At 34.9% G+C, this 18,812-nt stretch overlaps 2 protein-coding genes across 4 annotated transcripts in view; both read left to right on the top strand.

Moving 5' to 3' along the window:
- LOC148951349 (transmembrane protein 19) overlaps positions 1–14,557 on the top strand; it is an 84,039-nt gene extending 69,482 nt beyond the window's left edge. For 2 of the 3 annotated variants that reach the window (XM_089090812.1, XM_089090810.1), the window contains 2 exons: positions 1,464–1,679; positions 14,331–14,557. In XM_089090812.1, coding sequence (XP_088946938.1) covers positions 1,464–1,679; positions 14,331–14,485 — 371 coding nt within the window. In that variant the 3' untranslated portion in view covers positions 14,486–14,557. Of the gene's footprint in view, positions 1–1,463; positions 1,680–10,386; positions 10,512–14,330 lie in introns of all 3 variants that reach the window. The other variant, XM_089090811.1, reaches the window with a different exon arrangement.
- Positions 14,558–16,931: 2,374 nt separating this feature from the next.
- LOC148951348 (pseudouridylate synthase TRUB1-like) overlaps positions 16,932–18,812 on the top strand; it is a 30,045-nt gene continuing 28,164 nt past the window's right edge. Inside the window, exon 1 of the mRNA XM_089090243.1 lies at positions 16,932–17,061. Coding sequence (XP_088946369.1) covers positions 16,932–17,061 — 130 coding nt within the window. The remainder of the gene's footprint in view (positions 17,062–18,812) is intronic.

The raw sequence follows: 18,812 nt of genomic DNA, 5'->3' as shown, positions 1-18,812 counted from the left end.
GCAAGATCAAACAAATAAGAGTTCCAAATTGGGATAGGTCCTTTTATTAGACAATGAAAAAAATATATATAGAAGCTCTAGATATTTCGATGACATAATCAGTCATCAAGCAAAATGTTGTTGAATTTATAGTTCGTGTATCATCCCCGTATATACGACGTTGGTATTTTTTCCAAGACCAAACTGCTTTGTCTATGAAGAAACAAATCAGAGTTCCGAATAAGGATTGTTTCACTTTCTAATAAAATGACCTATCCCTGTTTGGAACTCATGTTTGTTTCGCCATAGATAAGGCAGTGTGGTCTTGAGAAAAATACCAATTAAGGAAGATAAAGGTTTATGGCAAATAAAAATGTGAGGAACTCCCTAGATTAGACACAAAATCATTGTGAATAATATTTGTTTTGGGTGCTACACTTTTTTGTCGTGGTTTCCGAGCAAATGAGCTATTTTGTAAAAGCTATGAGCAGATTTTTTGGTGGAAACGGTTTTAATCTAGTGCTGTAAATTCCAGTAAATTAAAAACAAACATTTGCCTAAAGAAACATGCCTAAACAACCATTTCAGAAGCCACTCCTCCTAAGTTTGCTTTTTACATTCTGGGAGATGCTCGCTTCAATTACTTGATTAACTCTTAAAACCCTATACAGTAGCACAGATATTTTCCAAGAATCATGATTTATAGAAAAGTTTGACACAATTGTTTCCCATCAGAATCTAAATGATATTTTTGGAAGCCAATTTGACAAGGTCCACTCTAAGATGCAGTACAGAACCTACTCCACACTCAAGTAAATAAACCGTCGCCCAAAACTTTTAAAAACTTAATACCACCTGTTGATTTGTACTCTAATATCAGAACCTGCGATAGACGTTTCTGTAGTTTTCTCTGTTGCTTGTTTTATGGACTTGGTCAGATTTGCCTCTGTATGGTCTAAATACTTATTTACGAAGTTTTTTTTTCATTCGCCTTCTATTTTCTGTCTTTTTCTATCGACTGAGGTATCATTAATTTTACACGTTTTGCAATACGTATTTAGTTTCGAGAACTGGTGGTTTGCTCTTCTCCATATTTTACTCCCTTGTTGATTCTTATTTGAATCTGTCTCTGTTATAGAAGAAAAGGGGTATCTTGTCGAAGCTTTACTACAAATTTTATGTTTAACCCTTGGACATATCGTCGCTGTTACGCTTTGGGTCGTATCTGGCAGTTTCATGCGTCTGAGGAGTTTTCCAAAAACTGTTTTGCAAGCTGTCCTAAAAGGAACGCTCAGCAGGGTTATGTAGATTGGGAGGATTGAACAGTAATTGAGTGTACCGTGCCTTGCTGATTATCTCTTTCAATGCAACTCAACAAGTGATTTTGGCAATTATTTTTAAAGTTTGAAAATGTCAGTTGCGACCTGTAGCTTTTAAGCGACGAAATATGAGTTTTTCAATAAATATGTTTCAATATATTTAAGGTACTAATGGTGGCGTGACTCTGATTGGCTTGTTTATCAGCGCAGCTGGCGGTGCAGCCATTGGTATTGGCTATTATTTATCTGAGCTGATTTTGATTGATGCTAGGCTGTTACTGAGTGCTCCGCCTCAATGGAGAATGGTAATAGTTGGGGCTATTGCCGGTTTCTTTGGAAGTCTTTTAGATTCTTTTCTTGGAGCAAAATTCCAGTTCTCAGGTAAACTTATTTATAGCGATTGGAAACTTTTAATGTGATAAAAAGACTAGAAAATCGTGGATAAATGACTTGCCTTGATAAATTTTGGCAGAATGTAAAATACGGTCGTGTCTGGCATGCTAATAACATGACTTCTGTCATGTTAACAGTTTATTATTAAAACTGCTGAGAGAAAATTCTAGTTTTGGAGCTTCCCAGGGTTTAGAATTCTCAATAAAATATTCTGCTCACGTATCATAGATTAAGGGATATACAGGCGTGTCATTTCTTTTGTTTCCCCCTTTCACTAGTTGTAAAGAAGTAATACCTTGTAACTGCCAACTGAAATGATATACTAAGCTTGCTGTGGCGTCAATTTGCGGAAATTGTAGGGGGAGGGGCTGGCAAAAATGTATTTTTCAAAATTTGAGGTGGGGGCTGTTTTTTTTTAAATTAAGATTAATGAAAGTACAAAAAAAAATCATTTTTCAATGAAAATACCGAAAAAAGGTATTTTTCTTCAAAATCTTGGGGGGGGGGGAATCTTATATTAGTACTATGACCCCTCCTTTAATTGTCGCCAGTGATATTTTGATTGGATTTAAGACAACTATCTGTCTGCATGATTTGCTGAGACGCATGTGCAATCTAAGTTGTGCAGTAAGTTGTGCAATCTAATTTACTGTGGTACTGTGAAGATCAATATATGCAGTAAATAGCTATAGTTATTACATTTGAGTGAAAAAGGATTATAATTGCGCAACGTTTGGATTATAAAACTTGGAATATAAAGGATTATAAACAGCACGTTTTTTGGATTTTTGGGGGGTAGTCAAACTCCCCCCTTGCGAGTAAGTTTCGTTTAATGTTTTGAATTATCATTATGCTCTTGCCCGAGTAACAGCATAGTTCACACGAGGGTGCTTGTTATCAGTGGCAGATTTGGATTACTTCACGGATTTTCGAAGCCCATATTCCCTTGTTGCCGCTTCTATCACCCAAGTTTGATATTTAGCCATTATTGAGGCGTACCTGTCCTGGTTATATTTTTAGCCGTGCTAGTAATTAACTGCCAAAGCCAACAGTACGTTAAAATTAGAGTGAGTAAAGAAATAATTGATCTATTTGAAGTGGGCGAAGTCTCTTTACTTTAATTGGTATGGGTCGTAATCGCAAACGTAATCGTCCCGCTGAGGACTCAGAAAACCCGTTGAATTCTACAGCTACTAGTACCGGAAGTTGTATCACCCAAATTACCGTGGAAACTTTATCACAGAATTTTAACAAAGTACTTGAAGCTGTCCAAGAAAATGGTAGAAAACTTGACATGGTGAACGATAAGTTAAAAACACTAGACGATCGTGTTTCCAAAATAGAGGTGACCCAGTCTGATCAGTGTTCTCAAGTTGCTATTCATGATAGTAGAATTGAAGTTCTAACAAATGAGAACTCATCCTTGAAATCACAATTATCAGTTCTTGTTGATGAGGCTAAGGCCCGGGGAAATGCAGTTTTGGAAATGTCGGATAGGCTTGTTAAACTGGAAATTGAACAGAGGGGTAAAAACATAATTGTTTGGAATGCAGGTTGCGAAAGTGAAAATGTTGCTGTTGCTTTGTTCCAGGATATTGTTAAAGTGGGTTTAGAACAGCCTACAGTACTACCATTCAAAGATATTCAGTATAAGAAGGATGCCAAATTTTTTAAAGTTGAACTAAGTGACAAGGAAACAAAAATTGGTTTATTACGCAGTGCAAAAAAACTAAAGAATAAGAATGTTGGTACATTCAAGAAATTGTTTCTTAGTGATGATGCTACCCCTGAGTTACGTCGGGCTAGAAAAATTTTATTTAATAAGCGAGCCCAGTTACGAGATGCAGGTTTTGATGCATGGGTTTCTAAATCTTTCCCACCTTGTGTTCAATTTAAACGCCCTGATGGATCTATCACTAAGTATTTTCGGAATGATGTAATTACTGAACTTGCTAGACCGGTTATTAGCCATGACTATGGAGGGCGTAGTCAAAAAGGTCGATTCGGAAAGCAGAAGTGAATGTTTTGCTTGTTTGTTGTTAATCAAGGAAAATTATATTTGTTTTTATAGTTTGTGACGTAAGGTTAAGTAATTTAATTGGCTGTTAGAGTTTAGATTGGATACCCTCTGTGTGATTATGTTGTGCTCTTTGGTGATTAATAATGATTGTTTTCTTCGCTTGCCTTTATTTAGAATTTATACCTTATTTCTTTTTGGTGTTTTATTTTTTCATTTTTTCTTTTGATTATTTTTGTTTAATTTTTTGGTGTGAGTATTGAGAGAATATCTTTAATTGTAATTGGTACATGCTCTAGTCGTCACCACAGGCCATTTGGATCTTTAATAGATATTGGTTACAGATCCTTGTTCTGCCCCTGGGGGCTCGTAGTATAATTGATTTAGAAAATAACAAGGTAATTATTTTTAATTATTTTAATGAATGTATTAATAGAAGTTTGGACTTTGTGGTTCCAGCTTTTAACCCCCTGAGGATTCTAAATTTGTTTTTAGTTATGATTTTCATGATGTTGAGTATCGGCATGGTGGATCGGAAGATTTTGGGATTTTTCATTTGAATTGTCAGGGCCTAAATACGACATTTGATTTTTTAGCGAATCTAGGTAAACTTAATCTTTTCCATGTGTTTGCTTTGACGGAGACCTGGTTGAAGTACCACAATTCTGCTCTTTTAGATATACCTGGATATACTTTGTTTACTCGGAACCGGGAGTTACGTCAACACGGGGGTCTTGCGGCTTATGTTCGTGAAGATCTCCGTGTTAGAGTCCGAGATGATCTAAGTGAATATATGGAAATGGTGTGAGAAACACTAGTATTACAAGCTAAATTGAATAATGTTGATACATATTTAGTAATTGTATATAGGCCTCCTTCTGGTTCTATTCAAGAATTTTTTGAGAATCTTCATGAACAGCTGGCAAAAGTACAAATTAGTAATAGCTCTTGTTTTGTTCTAGGTGACTTTAATATTAACATGCTGGATATGGAGTGTTCTGTGACTTCTCAGTTATTAAATTTGTGTATGTCTTATGGGCTGTTCCCAACGATTAATATCCCAACTAGAGTTTCTAGGACGTCTGCAAAACTTTTGGATAATATTTTTTCCAATTCACCTTTTAGATCGCCAAGAGTTCTTGTAAATGTGGAATCTGACCACTTTGGTGTTTTTGCAGATTTTAAGGTATCTATTCCTAAGTGAGAAACTCCTGAACGGAGTAAAAGAGTTGTAGTTTTTGATCGTAGTGCCCTATTGAAACTAAAAAATAATATGGATCATATTGATTGGGTATCCCTGTTTGGAAATGAGAGTAATGTAAATACTAAATTGTCACTCTTTTATAGTAAGCTTTTAGAAATGGTTAAGGAAGTGGGTGCAGTGAAGAATTCGAATGGTCGAAAACATAATGGGAGGAAGCCATGGATAACGCATGACCTTCTTCGAAAAATAAATGTAAGAGATAGACTGTTTAAGTCGCAAGCTTTAAGACCGACGGATGAGAATAAAGAGCGATACCGTGTTTTTCGTAATTGTTTGAATAATCTCCTCCGTGAGGCTAAACAAAAATATTTTAGTATGAAGTTTAATGATGTTAAAGGTAACCCGTTGAAAACTTGGCAAATAATCCGTAATGTTACAGGTCAGCGGTCTAATATTCTACCAACAGAAGTGACTGTTAATGAGGTTATAATTGCAGATAGTACTGGGATATGTAATGAGTTTTTAAATCATTTTTGTTCAGTAGGCCTACAAATAGCCGAGATGATTTCCTCGTCTCCAGATGACCCAACCTTTGGATCTACTCTACCATCTCCTGCAAATGTATCGCTAAATCTAAAGATGATTACATTAGATGAGTTAAGGGATATTATCTATAGTATGAAAAATAGTTCGTCCGGTAGTGACCTAGTTAGCCTAAAAATTCTAAAATACATTTTCCCTTGTATATCTGGTGTTCTGACATCACTGATTAATGATTGCTTCCGTCAAGGAAGGTTTCTAGATTGTTTAAAAAATGCAAGAGTGACACCGGTTTATAAAGGTGGTGATAGAAATGATTTGGGTAATTATCGCCCAATATCAGTCTTGCCAGTTATTTCTCGTCTTATTGAAAAATGTTTTAGTAATCGGTTGACCTATTTTTTAGAGAAGTTTAAATTTTTGAATAATAATCAGTTCGGTTTCAGAAAATATAGGAAGACAGAGGATGCATTGATATTTTTTACTAGTATAATTAACATAGCTTTAGATAAAGGATTTAAGGTTGGTGCAGTGTTTCTAGACTTACAGAAGGCTTTTGATACAGTTGACCATGGCCTACTCCTGGAAAAATGCGAGGTCTATGGGATCTGAGGTAAAACTCTCGACTTTATACGAAGATTCCTTAGTAACGGGTACCAGTTTGTAGATATGACTTGTATACAATCAGGCGCCCACCCAGTGACTAGTGGTGTCCCACAGGGGTCAGTTCTTGGTCCGATTCATTTTTTATTGTATATTAATGATATGCCTGATTATATCCCAGGTTGTTGTTTTAATGTTAGTGATATGGTCAAAAATCCCAGGAATGAGACGGTGTCATTATTTGCTGATGACACAGTTGCTGTTAGTACCGCGAAGACAGAAGAATTACTTCAGATATTCATGAAAGAAGTTATTGATAGGTTATATTCCTGGTTGAGGGTAAATAGATTAAAGATTAATCTGGGTAAGACTAATTTTGTTATTTTTTCCCGTTCACCAGATTTTTATCCATGGTTTCAGGATATTGCAAAACAGTATGGAGCTTTAAAGCGGGTGTGTTCTTATAAGTACCTGGGGGTTTATATTGATGATGTTTTATCATTCAAGCGCCATGTACATTATTTTTGTAAAACTGTGTCTCGTAACCTGGGTATAATGAGAAAACTTAAGCTTTTTTTTCCTCCTTTTGTTATGCGCCTTCTTTATTGTTCCCTTATCCATCCATATATATTGTATTGTAGTAGCGTTTGGCTTGGAACATTTCCTTCTATTGCTCGGCCAATACGAGTTCTACAAAACAACGCTGTTCGGCTGTTAGATGGCCTACAATCCCGGGACTCGGTACGAAACGTGTATGAGTGTGTAAAGATACTGCCAGCTTCTGGATTAAGGGAGTTGTATACACTTCTATTCATTTTTAGGATTCAGAGGGGTATAAACCTCCCGTGTTTTGATAGCTTGGCTAACCTGAGATCTTCTGTCTATGATTATGGTGCTAGGTCATTTGCAGAGATTAATATTCCACTGGTATTTTCGGCCCGATCGATGTTTTCTTTGCTTCACAGAGGGATCAGAAGTTGGAACCATCTTGATAAAAATATAAAAAATATAGGTGATATTTCTTCGTTTAAGATAGTAATTAAAGGGATGCTTTTTAGTAAGTATGAATTCTAGGTTTTTTTTTTTTTTTTTTTTTTTAATAATTTTATTGGTAATTTTTTTTGGCTCCTGGGGGTGATGATTATGAATATGATTGCAAATTTAATGAAAATGTTAAGGTTTAAGGTTTGTGGTGCTGTTTGGGGACTGTGTTATAGATAGGTTATTATTTTTTTCGTTTTTTTCTTTTATTGTTGTTTTGTTATGTGAGTGTATTTTTGCCACCCCCTTGGACAAGTTTTTACTTCTTGGGGTGGCCACTAAACTTATGTTAAATTGATTGTTTGTTTAAAATAAATCTCTCTCTCTCTCATGGTCCTTAACCCACTCTCCCTACGTGCCTTTACTAAGTTAAGTTGAACTACACATCAGCGTGGCTTTAAATTCATAAATTTATGCTTGTATTATCTGGTTACTACTCATTTCCTAGATGCTCAGGTACTTGTAGACGACAAAATTTTTAAATTGAGCATTTGTGCTTAAGGCTATCTGCGAATGCACATCTTATCGGAGTGTACTCCAGGGTATGAATGTTCCACTTCCCATTTTCAAGTTTAAAATTTAGCAATGTTTGTAGTCACTGATATTATAAAAAAAAAACAAAGAGAGAAAAAATTCAATGAAAAGACAACAAACAGTTTTTATCTTTGTTTCTTTTGTGCTGAAGACGTCTAGTTTACATACAGGCCAAATATCCACGTTGTTTTAGTCTTTCAGCTTTTCTCTCTACTGACCGCAGTCTCGTTTGCTGTCTTTTCATTGAGTTTTACCTCTCTTTGTTGTTTTTTTCACTGCTGGCCAGTTTGGCTTGATAACTTTTATGAATATCATAATTTTGACGTTCATTCTAGATTAAAAATTTTCAGGAAGTTGGATGTACTCGTGAAACGTGAAGTGCACTGGATTCCATAAAAATAATTAAGAATGTTTTCACTATATCGGTAAAAATCGTCCCTGTGAATTCATCACGTCCGAAAACTCTATATAGACTATTCAACGTCGCTCCCAGATAACAATATTTTGTTTAGTTTTTCCTTTCACATAATCAGTCTCTTTTATGGGAAATCGAGTGGAACTGATGGTCACAAAAGCTATAGAGGAGCTTATTCGAACACAAGTTTATGCATGTAGTGCTATTGTAAAGTAGCTAAACAGTTCTTAGCAGAGACAAAGTGTCGTTCTTTCGGCCATTGAATTGCTGGAAAGCGATGTTCCTGTCCCCTAAAGAGGCAAATGAGCATCGGGTCAAAATTCCTAGACAACCGATCCATTAAAAACTAACGAAAACCCTTATGCTTAATGTCAAAATAATAGTGAAATGCTGCCACCTAATGTGCCTACTGTTGACCGTCAACGAATCACACCCGCAAAAATGTTTTGCTGTCATGTAACAAATTAAATTTGAATCTTATACTAAATATTAGCTCTAGCTTTAAGACTTGAACTTCAGAATATAGCTGGTATAAGAAAAATTAAAGCGAACAGAAATTACTATGAATTGAGACATGGAACCCTAAGACAAGCAGAAATTACAATGGACAATAAGTCAAAGTCCAAGTGAACAGAAATGCTACAAAAGTGCAGTGTCCCCCCTCTCCAATCGCAAAAGAGGCTAGAATATCATTTACGCTTTACTGGAAACTAAATCCGTAGGTTGCAAAAAATAATTTTTTTTTTGCCAATTGATTTTCCGCACATATGAAGGAATGCAGGAAGAAAACAGAGTGAAAATTTAGTTGCCTATTAGATTAGTAGTACTAAAGTGATAGCTAGAATTATACTTATATACTAAAGATACAGCAAAAAAAATTATTTGATGTTTAAGCACCTTTTTCTATACGCAGAATTTCTGTTTGTATTGGTTCGTTTCTTCATACAAAGTAGTTTGTTTTTATTCATATTGAGGAACTTATGTAGGCCAATTTCTTTTATTTCAAGTTTTATATGTACTCTTCACTTCAGATGGAAAAGTTCGTTTGTTTAATGTAATTTCTGGCTGCTTTTAATTTGCAATGTCTTTGTGTACATTAATAACAGTAATGCTGGCTAATTATTTTTATTGATTATAATAGTCAATATTTATTATTAACTGAGCTTCGTTATTATTTATCTTAAGAAATGAAGTCGTAATCATGGGACGAGCTTGGAACATTAAGCGTAAGAGTAGCTGTGGTAGAAATGGTTATGGAAGGAAAATTTATCGAGAATAGTAGCTGTTGATGTGGGTGCAGTGTTGCACCCCCCAGGACAAAAAATTACCTAAATGGTTTGCTTAAACTAAGTATGTTTTTGTCTGTTCTTAAGTCCACAACCTGACAAACTGTGTTAAAATTTTGAAGTTATTCCCTTAACAAATATTTTCTGATTGCCTAGACAAAGTTTAAAAGACCCTTACCATTTGCTTCATTAAAATTTCAACGGTAGTTTCCTGCAAATAAAAGTACTTTTTGTACTTCTGCACTAATTTACGTACTTTTATTAATAATTTGTGAAATTCGAGCTGCTATTAGCATTAATACCAACTGGGGAAAGGGGACTAGGTCTTTGGCATTTTTGAAACAGGTCTAGCCAGAAGCATATTCTCCTAGGCAACAATTGCCCGTATTCTTGATGTTGAAACCTCAATCTTTATTTTTGGTTCTGACTATTTGGCTTTACTCCGGCTGCGAAGACTAAGGGTGGATTGGTGGTAAAAAAATCACAACAAGTTCTCTACAATAAAAAAGTTTTGAGCAATTGTAGTTTGAACCTATGGGATTGCATGGTAAATAATGGCAAATACCGTGTTTTAAACAAGGACAAACCGGAAGGGTGACTTTTAGTGCACAGATTACATCAAATGGTAGAAAGGGTTATATACTAGCAGACGGTGAACTTAAATCGAAACCAAATTTTCCCTTTTTCAGGGAGTTCGTTTTGATTTCGGACTATTAAAAATAAAACAAAAAGGATCAGTTTGAGCCAAAGTATCAATAAGCATCATTATTGGTATAAATAAAAATGGGAAAAAGAAAAACCAAACAAAATATAATATTTAGCTTATCACTCTCTTTTCCTCTCAGAAGCCTGACCAGTTGCACAGAAACATTCTGCAGGGGATTATTTCCGACGTGTTTGTGCACATATATCAATGTGCATACGTTGTCTGGCTTATTCAAAGGAAATAGTGCCTCTTAATCCTGTTTCCAAAATTAGTTATTATCTGGTTCCACTCTAAGCTAACAACTATGGGAAGCTTCTAGTCACGTTCTTTATTATTTATTTTTTTTTAGTACTTTGGCCTTGGGAAGTCTGTACATCTAAAAACTGTTTAATAAGTATCTACATATCATGTTGTCTCTTTCATTTCTCTTAAGATTAATCAAGAGATGTTTACAGCGTTCATCAAAGTACCAAGGTCAGTAAAACTAAAATCTGATTCTTTAAATTTGTTAGGTTGGAACTTAAACAACAATATACGTCTTTAAAAAAAATACAAAAAACTGGGAATTTAATTTTAATGAAAAAGACCTTCTTATGCAGTTAAGGTATTTTTGGTGCTATCGCGTGCCAAGCTTCAAAATACAAAATGTGTGTGAAAAATCAGTAGAAAATGAGCGAACAAAATATGGTATCAGGGATTTTTAGAAAGAGTTTGTGAGGAGTATAGTCCAGGGAGGAGGAAAAACTCGTCTGCTTGTGCCCGGTAAAGACTCTGTATTCTTCATTTCTTTAGTGAGGATTTTAAAGTAGGACCTAGTTCAATAAAGCTCTTTTCTTTAAGAAAGAATTTTAATCCATACTTTTCTGAAAAGATCTAGTGTCAATCTTACTCCTGTTTCTGGGATTTCTGGCCCTCTACCACTTTTTAACTAGGAAATAGTTTACAGGTAATTGTTAACAGTACTGAAAAGGTATTAAGAAGTATTTGTGGTTTCGAAGAATTAGTTACCTCCACTAACACCCTTCCATTTTCATACAGAAAGCGGATTGTCTCACAATTATATTTGTCTAAATTTTTTCAGTAAATACGTGATTGAAGTGCCATACCATCTCCTAGCAATCGGGGTGAACCACTCGGCATCAAAGCTTGATCTTAATTTGTATTACGAGCAAGTTTTGTAATCTCTGTGTAGGGCTGAATCTTCTGCATTTCCACTCAAAAGGATCCGAGTTAGTTCAGAGAAACCAGGTTGGTCTTTCCCCCCGGATCTTGTGAAGGCTAGGCAGCGCGTCAAGTTTTGCCTGCGCATCTGGATTACCTGCGGAAGACCACATCATGGTACCACTTTTGACCTAAAGTGCAGGACAAAGCGTAACTACAAAAAAGAACTCCGTAAGTTTCGCCTGAAAGGAATTTTGAAGTTCTCTGGTTCGCAGAAATCATGGCGTCAAGTTCATAAAGCTAAAGAGAGTTCCCACGGCCAATCACCTCCCAATCTCTCACTTAGTGCATGGGAAAAATATTATAAGGACAAATTCTCTGATAAGAATTCTTCAGTCAATTTTCTGCTTGTGTTCATTCACTGCTGCCCGCTCGATTAACGCAATCACATATTACTGCTGTTACAATTACAAATATCCAACAGGCTTTACTGAAGTTGAAACCCCCTTCCTCACCCGATAGCGAATGTCTCTGCTCCGAACACCTTGTTAGAGCACCAAATGAACTTCATTCTCACCTCCAGTTGATTTTTCAAATAATTTAATGCGATCGAATCGTGTCAAATGGTTTTCTAGTTGGCCGATATAACGTCTGTGCTAAAGAGAGGTAAATCTGCAGATTGTTGTGAAACATATGGCCAATCACAGTTGCTTGTAATGTGAGCAAAGTGTTTGAGTATGTAATGTTGCTCATTACCTCTGTTGAAGATTGCGGTGCAAATCAAATCAGTTTCTCGAAGAGTTTTGGTTGTCAACATGCCCATCCAATTCTGTCTTAAGATCCTTGTTGACGCGCAATCCAAGAATGATTCAGAATTCCTTTCTACAGTTGATATTTCGAAGGCTTTCGATTCTGTGAATCATCATCAAGCAATTGCTTCTTTGATTAAAGCGGGAATTAATAAAAATGTATGTGAGACGCTACTTTATTGGTATTGTAATTTTATTGTTTTTGCTAAATGGGATTCGAGGCTGAGTGCTCCAATTCAAGTAAAACGTGGGGTACGCCAAGGGAGCGCGCTATCGCCCAGTATATTTAAGTCGGATATTGCTGAATGTCTTGACGGCCTTTTGCCCACTTCGTTTCTTAACGGTGTGGAGATAACGTATCTCACGTATGCTAACGATATGTTGCTGGTTAGTAGAGCGCGCGAAGCTCTTCAATCGAATCTTGATAGGCTCTTGCATGGCTTTTCTAGCATTGGTCTGCACATTAATAGTTCAAAGTGTTAATTTTATCGTTTAACTGTAGATATCCAGTTTCTCTTTCTAGTGGTACTTCTGCTATTTCTGGCGTTGATTCATTTATGTATCTAGGAGCACAGTTCGCTTGTATGTTACGCCAGATAAGAGAGGCAATATGTTGTCAAATAGTGGAAAGTTTCCGATCTAGATATGGTTTGATTGTACTAAATCGGGGTATATTTTGCCAGAAAGATCTTGGAAAGATTTTCTCGTGTTGTGTTGCGCCTCACGTTACGTGTTTGTCGGGAGTGCTCCTCCTCCTGACAGGAAGAGATATGTTGCGTCTTAGAAAAATTACTTTGAGCTTTGTAAATATTTCCTATGTCTTCCTTCTAGGCACAGTAATTAAAAAATAATTCAGAATTTCTATGTCCGGGGTCCTTTCCATCATTTAGATAGTATTGAGCATCGTGCTAAGCGTAAATCAGCTTCAGTAAAGTCGCGTCTTGAACCTCTTTGTGAATAATATTTTAAGTGATTTCTTAGGAGTATTTTAAGTGATTTAAGTGAATAGTATTTTCTTATTTCTTATTTAATCCACTTCTTCCTTTGTGTTTTTATACTGGGTTTGTAAATAAAATTAAAAAAAAACCTGGAAAATGTTCCCCAGTTTAGGACATCGGATCTTAAAGTCCGAACAAGAATCGAAATTTTTTATAGGCTCTAACAAGGATTCAATCTAAGGCAATGGTTATGAAGCAGAATAACTGTATTTAAATAGGTTAGGATATAAGGGTTGCTTGTTTGCAAGTTAAAACGCTGAAAAAAAAAAAATTCCTCGATTGTAGTCAACCAATCCTAACTAACCTAATCCCTGACATCAGACAATCTCAATTATCTACATCATATCGAAGATTAGGAACTTTCTGTCCACGATTATGAAAGATACATTTTAATCAAAATATTTGTTTAAGATTAGGCACTGTCCAAGTACTGGCGTATTGCCCTAGGCCTGAATAATTCAAGAGAGCCATGTAGTTTTCGGCTAGACCTAGGCTGTTCGAACTTTTTGTAAAATATTGATTGTTGAGAATATGTGCCTGTAAGCATGTTCAAATTCTTGGTAATTTAAACAGAACCTAGAGCATCTAAAAAATGACACTGTATCCTACTGCGATTCTTAGGCTTCTTTAGAATTAATGACTTTGCTTTTTTTGTTTCGTCAAAATACACACACAAACACACACACATATATATATATATATATATATATATATATATATATATATATATATATATATATATATATATATATATATATATATATATATATATATATAATATATATATATATATAGACATAGACAAACACACAATAGACAATATCGGAAGGTAATCAGACCAGTCACGGGGTAATGTATGATGCTTTATAAAAAAAATTGTTTTAGCATAAGGTTTGCTATTGTGTGTTTGTCTATTGCATATTTGAAAGTATTCCATAGGGGTTTCTTTACAAAAGCCTATATTTGGGGTAGTATATGGGCTTTCGTGAAGAAAATAAAAAAAAAGTGAACAAAGCTGTGATTACGCATGAACTCCCTCTACGAGTAATTAAATAAAGAAAATAAGTTTTTTTTTATCTGAAAGTAAGGAGCGACATTAAAACTTAAAACGAACAGAAATTATTCTGTATGTTAAAGGGGCTGTCCCCTCCTCAACGCCTAGCTCTTTACGCAATTTTTTTTTATTGTTTTACAAAATAAAGTTGTGAGACAGAGTCAAACTTTAGCTTAAGCAGCGAGGCTCTACTCCTTTTGTTTTTCTTTTTTTTTGTCCGAATGTACAGAATGCAGGTTGACAAATTTTGTTGGATTTATTTTTATTTTAGGTGTACATTGTGAAACCGGAGCTGTAGTAGAAGAACCTGGGCCAAAAGTGAAACACATTTGTGGACGTCAAGTTTTAGACAACCATGCCATTAACCTATTATCGTGTCTATTTACTGCTATATTAACCCCGTCAATTGCTCAAGCTATAATCTAAGCTGCTGTTGCTAATATATTTTCAAATTCAATTATTTATGCTGTTGTCCAAATATAGAAAGTCAGAACATTATTAATTAAGCTGGTATTCAAAAGTTGGAAAACTATTTACTTATTAAATCGAAAGAAGAGTGCTAAGATCCTTGTGCTTAGAGACCCATACGAAATGTTCGCAAGACAATTTAATTGAATCAGTAAAAATAAGTCAGTGAAGTAAGTGGAGAAAATTGAAAAAAACGATACTCTGCTTGTTTTGATTTTACATCATTTTACAATGATCTTAGTCGAATTTAGTGCTAAAAATAAGTATATAGCGTCGGATATCCAAAATGTTTCTATTTTCCTGTTTTTGATATTAATCCGATATTTAAGATAATATACCTTACTACGTATAAAGTTTAAGGGCAAAAAATATGAATAAAAGGGCTTAATCTGGCCTTTTGGCCTCCTGAAAGGCTCGTTAAAAAATATCGGAAGGTAATCAGACCAGTCACGGGGTAATGTATGATACTTTATAAAAAAAATAGTTTTAGCATAAGGTTTGCTATTCAGCTAGTAAATATGCATAAAAAATTGACAAAAAATTTAAAGTCTTCAACTGAATTTGAATCAAAGTGAACAATTAAAGGCTGTGTTTAACTAAAACTGGTTATAGGGATTATTTGACAGTTGCGAGACTGCAATGCCTATTCGACATGCAAATTAAAAAAGAAGGGTTTTTTCCAGATAGTGCAATGGAGACAGCAGAAAACACTGACCGTTTCAGTATTTAGAAGATGGCCCCGTTGTCATTCCTTCGTTTACGTTTATTGAGTAACATTTACTTGATACTCTGTTCGATATTTCTGAATTACAAATTCAATAAGCATTGCAGTCAATAAAGTTTGTTTGTGTCTGGACATTTTGGCTATTAAAAGTCAAAACACACCTGTTCAAAAAAAGGTGTGAGCATCCGTAATTTAATGCTTCAAGGCTACTAGGAAAACAATGGCAAACACCGTACTCCAAATAAGGAAGACATCTAACGATTTTTCAATTTTCAAAAATCAACAGAGCTGGGATAATAATCATATAATGCCATATTGAACTCAATGCGAACAAAATCGATAATGTGTTTTGAGTTCAGACGACCGATCTGATAACAGCCTAGGGGGCAGCATTCCTTGTTTATATAGCACTTAACAATGATAAATGTCCTTGCTATTACTCACGCTGTCTACTACTCACGATCATTTGACACGATCTTCTCAGTTGGTGCGAAGACCAGCTATGGTCACGTCTAGGTCTAGGTTTTCAATTCGCCATGTTGTTCCGTTAGTTTGGGAGAGTTTGCCAGAGGATTTGAGGACTGTTGGGGGTTTGCAGGATTTTCGTAAGTCGCTAAAGAACCATTGTTTTGATGTGTATATTTTGAATGGATTATTCCACGCCACCTAAGTTTTGTTTTTGCGGAGGGCTTAGTTGCAGCTGAATATGATTATAGTTATTATAATTTTGTTGGGTGTTGTTTGGAGGTTCGTTGGTTTTCGGGTCCGGTAAGTTGAGCTCTAATTTTTTTTTTTTTTTTTCTCTTTTTTTTTTTTTTTGTTTTTTGTTTTTTTTGTGGGTTGGTTGTTGTTTTGTTTTTTTTTGGTTTTTTGGTTTTTTGATTTATTAGGAGGGTTTTCTTCCGCACAAGCATTGCTTCAGGGAATCGATGATGTATATATTTTTTTTTTAAATAAACCCAATGTTACTTACTTACTTATATAGTTTATATACCGCTATCTAGCAAGGACAAAAAGTAGAGATAGGGATTCGTCCACAGGAAATATTTTATTCCTTGAAGGGTTTCAAACTTGATGTTTCTAAAATAATATAAAATTCGTAATTGCACTGCTCGCTCTACCTCCTATCTGGAACCAGCTTAAAGTATTTTCACACACACCCTCCCCCATCCCCTTCCTTCTGTCTCCTCTTTCGAGACAGGGAATTATCGATTTTTCCAAGAATTTTTGTTCAGTACTTTTAACATTTCTTAATTAAACTTTGATGCGAAGTGGATCCAAAATTCTACTCAACAAATGGGAAACGAAAATTTTATAGCTGTTGAAGAAAATTTTTGTTCTGACTTGACCAAGATATTTACCAATTATTTTGTGCTGCCTTGAGGTCTTCACAATCTGGGCTTCACAAACTGTCCTTGCAATTTTCGAGTCTCATTTAATAGCTTGCATTGTTTGAATTTCCCACACAATTAGTAAGGTTCTGGAACTAGTAAGCTAACAGTTTTTATCACCTAACAGTTTTTTTTTCCGCCGTCTTAATAAAAACCATAAGCTGACATTGTTAGCTAACAATTGGACGACCAAAAGAAGCCTTTTGTGACTCCCGTTGTGGCGAAATCTGGCCGCAAAATTTTCCAGAAGATTGCCTTAAATAGTTTTATTGCAACACTGTGATTTAAAATGAAAAATTTGAAAGCTTTGCACAAGGTTTTGGAGAATTATATTTTATCTGGAATATTTCCCATTTTCAAAAAAGTAGGCAGGACTTCAGCAAAAACATTAGAGGAATTGAAAGAAAGCCTAAAGCAAGGTACATGTTGTAGAAATTAAAAAACCTTGCCAAGCTGAATAGTAGAACACTTACCATAGGCTTAGGCCTAACTCTAGGCTATATGGACTTGGTGTCTGCTTTGGCGCTTTTTGTGTTGGTCATAAATTTGTCATTTAAGATTGCTGGTAATATATTAGTTTATGGGTCAAGATTGCTTTTGAAGGAAGCAGGGCTAGACAACCTGTTTCTGGCTAGTACACAGAATTATCATGTTCTAAAACTAGATAAAACATTGCTCATTTCTTGTGTATTTGCCTAAATAGCTACCTGGATATAAGGAAACAGTTCTTACTTCATAATATGCAAAATAATCTTAGTTAGGCTAACACATTTGCCATGTAGCTTTGTTTTTCTTTGCCCCAACCCCTCCCCCTCTAAGGCGCAAATAGCCTATATAGGCCAAATTATATATTTCCTATCTTAAGAAAACAACTAGCCTATTACTTCATAATTTGCAGAATAGTCATAGTTAACAGATTTTACCTGCAGTGCTGCTATACTTTACCCCCCCCCCTGATGTGCAAATATATAGCTCAAATGATAAGTTTCTTATCTATTTTCAGAATATGTCTCAGTTGTTTCAGCCCATTTATTTGTAGATTGAGTAAACTATGACAAAACAATTTCTTCTTCAATTGAATTATAAGTCTGTAGAACAACCTAACCCTTTCATTCCATAGGTAACATATGGTAACCATTCCTTTCAAGTACCTAGTGTTTCTTCTAGTTCAGATACCTTTTTTGAACTTGAAGACAATCAGGTAAGACAAGTTTAGCCCTCTGTTGCAATACCTTTTATTTTCTTAGATGGCTCCAGAAGTCATCAGTTGATCAGTGAACAGAGTAGTTTTTTGCCATCCCTAAAAAGTGAAAATTAGCTGATTTTGACAACAATTATGAAAACAATGCAGATGACTTTTTCTGTTTTTATTATCTTGTTTTGCTCCTTAAAGTCTCTACTTTTAGCTTGTATTTATGAGAATCTTATTTAGTTTTATTTTCATCCTCCATTTCTGTGTTTTTTATCAGTTACCATAGGGTAAAGGCACTAATAATTCAACAGAGATTGAAACACCCTCTCTTGAAGCTGTCTTTATATTTTGATACTGTAAAATATGGACACTATATCTAATACATCCAGATAAGAAAAGAATATTCAATTCAATCAGTTTCCTGTTTTCAACAGAAAATGAGCTCCTGACAATTTTTTAGTTATGTAATGTTCAATTTGCCATTGCTTGGTTGTTTTTTTGCAAAAAATTACTTGGGATCAACATCAATGCAACAAGATTCATCTGATATTCTCTAAAATGTAGCCATATTGGCTTTTTCTTGATAAAGTCAAGTTAAAATGGGAGCTAATATTATATTGACAAAACTATGTTTCAAGTGTTGAAAATTCTTGCCTGATGTTGTTCCTTCAACCAAATTCAAATGTAGATATTATGAGATCCATTTCTTTTGAGAATATCTTGTAGTAACCTTGTCAAAATTTTGACACACAGCAACAGGCCTGTCAAAATATAAGTGACTCTGTCTGAACATGTAAAACAGATGAGAAACAATTGGTGTTGAAATTCAAGGGTTGTCTGATGAAAACATAGCTGTCAAATTTACAGGAACTTCCTCAACAATGAAAGATTTTGATGATTATTATTTGTAGTAATATTTCACATTAAAAAAAGTTTTTTTTAATTGTAATTTTAGTGATTTGGTGATAGATGCTATAT

Source organism: Artemia sp. Qi Xiang Cuo, chromosome 6, assembly GCF_049724085.1.
Source record: "Artemia sp. Qi Xiang Cuo chromosome 6, ASM4972408v1, whole genome shotgun sequence".
In the NCBI taxonomy this organism is placed as follows: domain Eukaryota; kingdom Metazoa; phylum Arthropoda; class Branchiopoda; order Anostraca; family Artemiidae; genus Artemia; species Artemia sp. Qi Xiang Cuo.
Note: the sequence above shows the minus strand (reverse complement) of the source record. Positions and strands in the feature narration are given on the sequence as shown.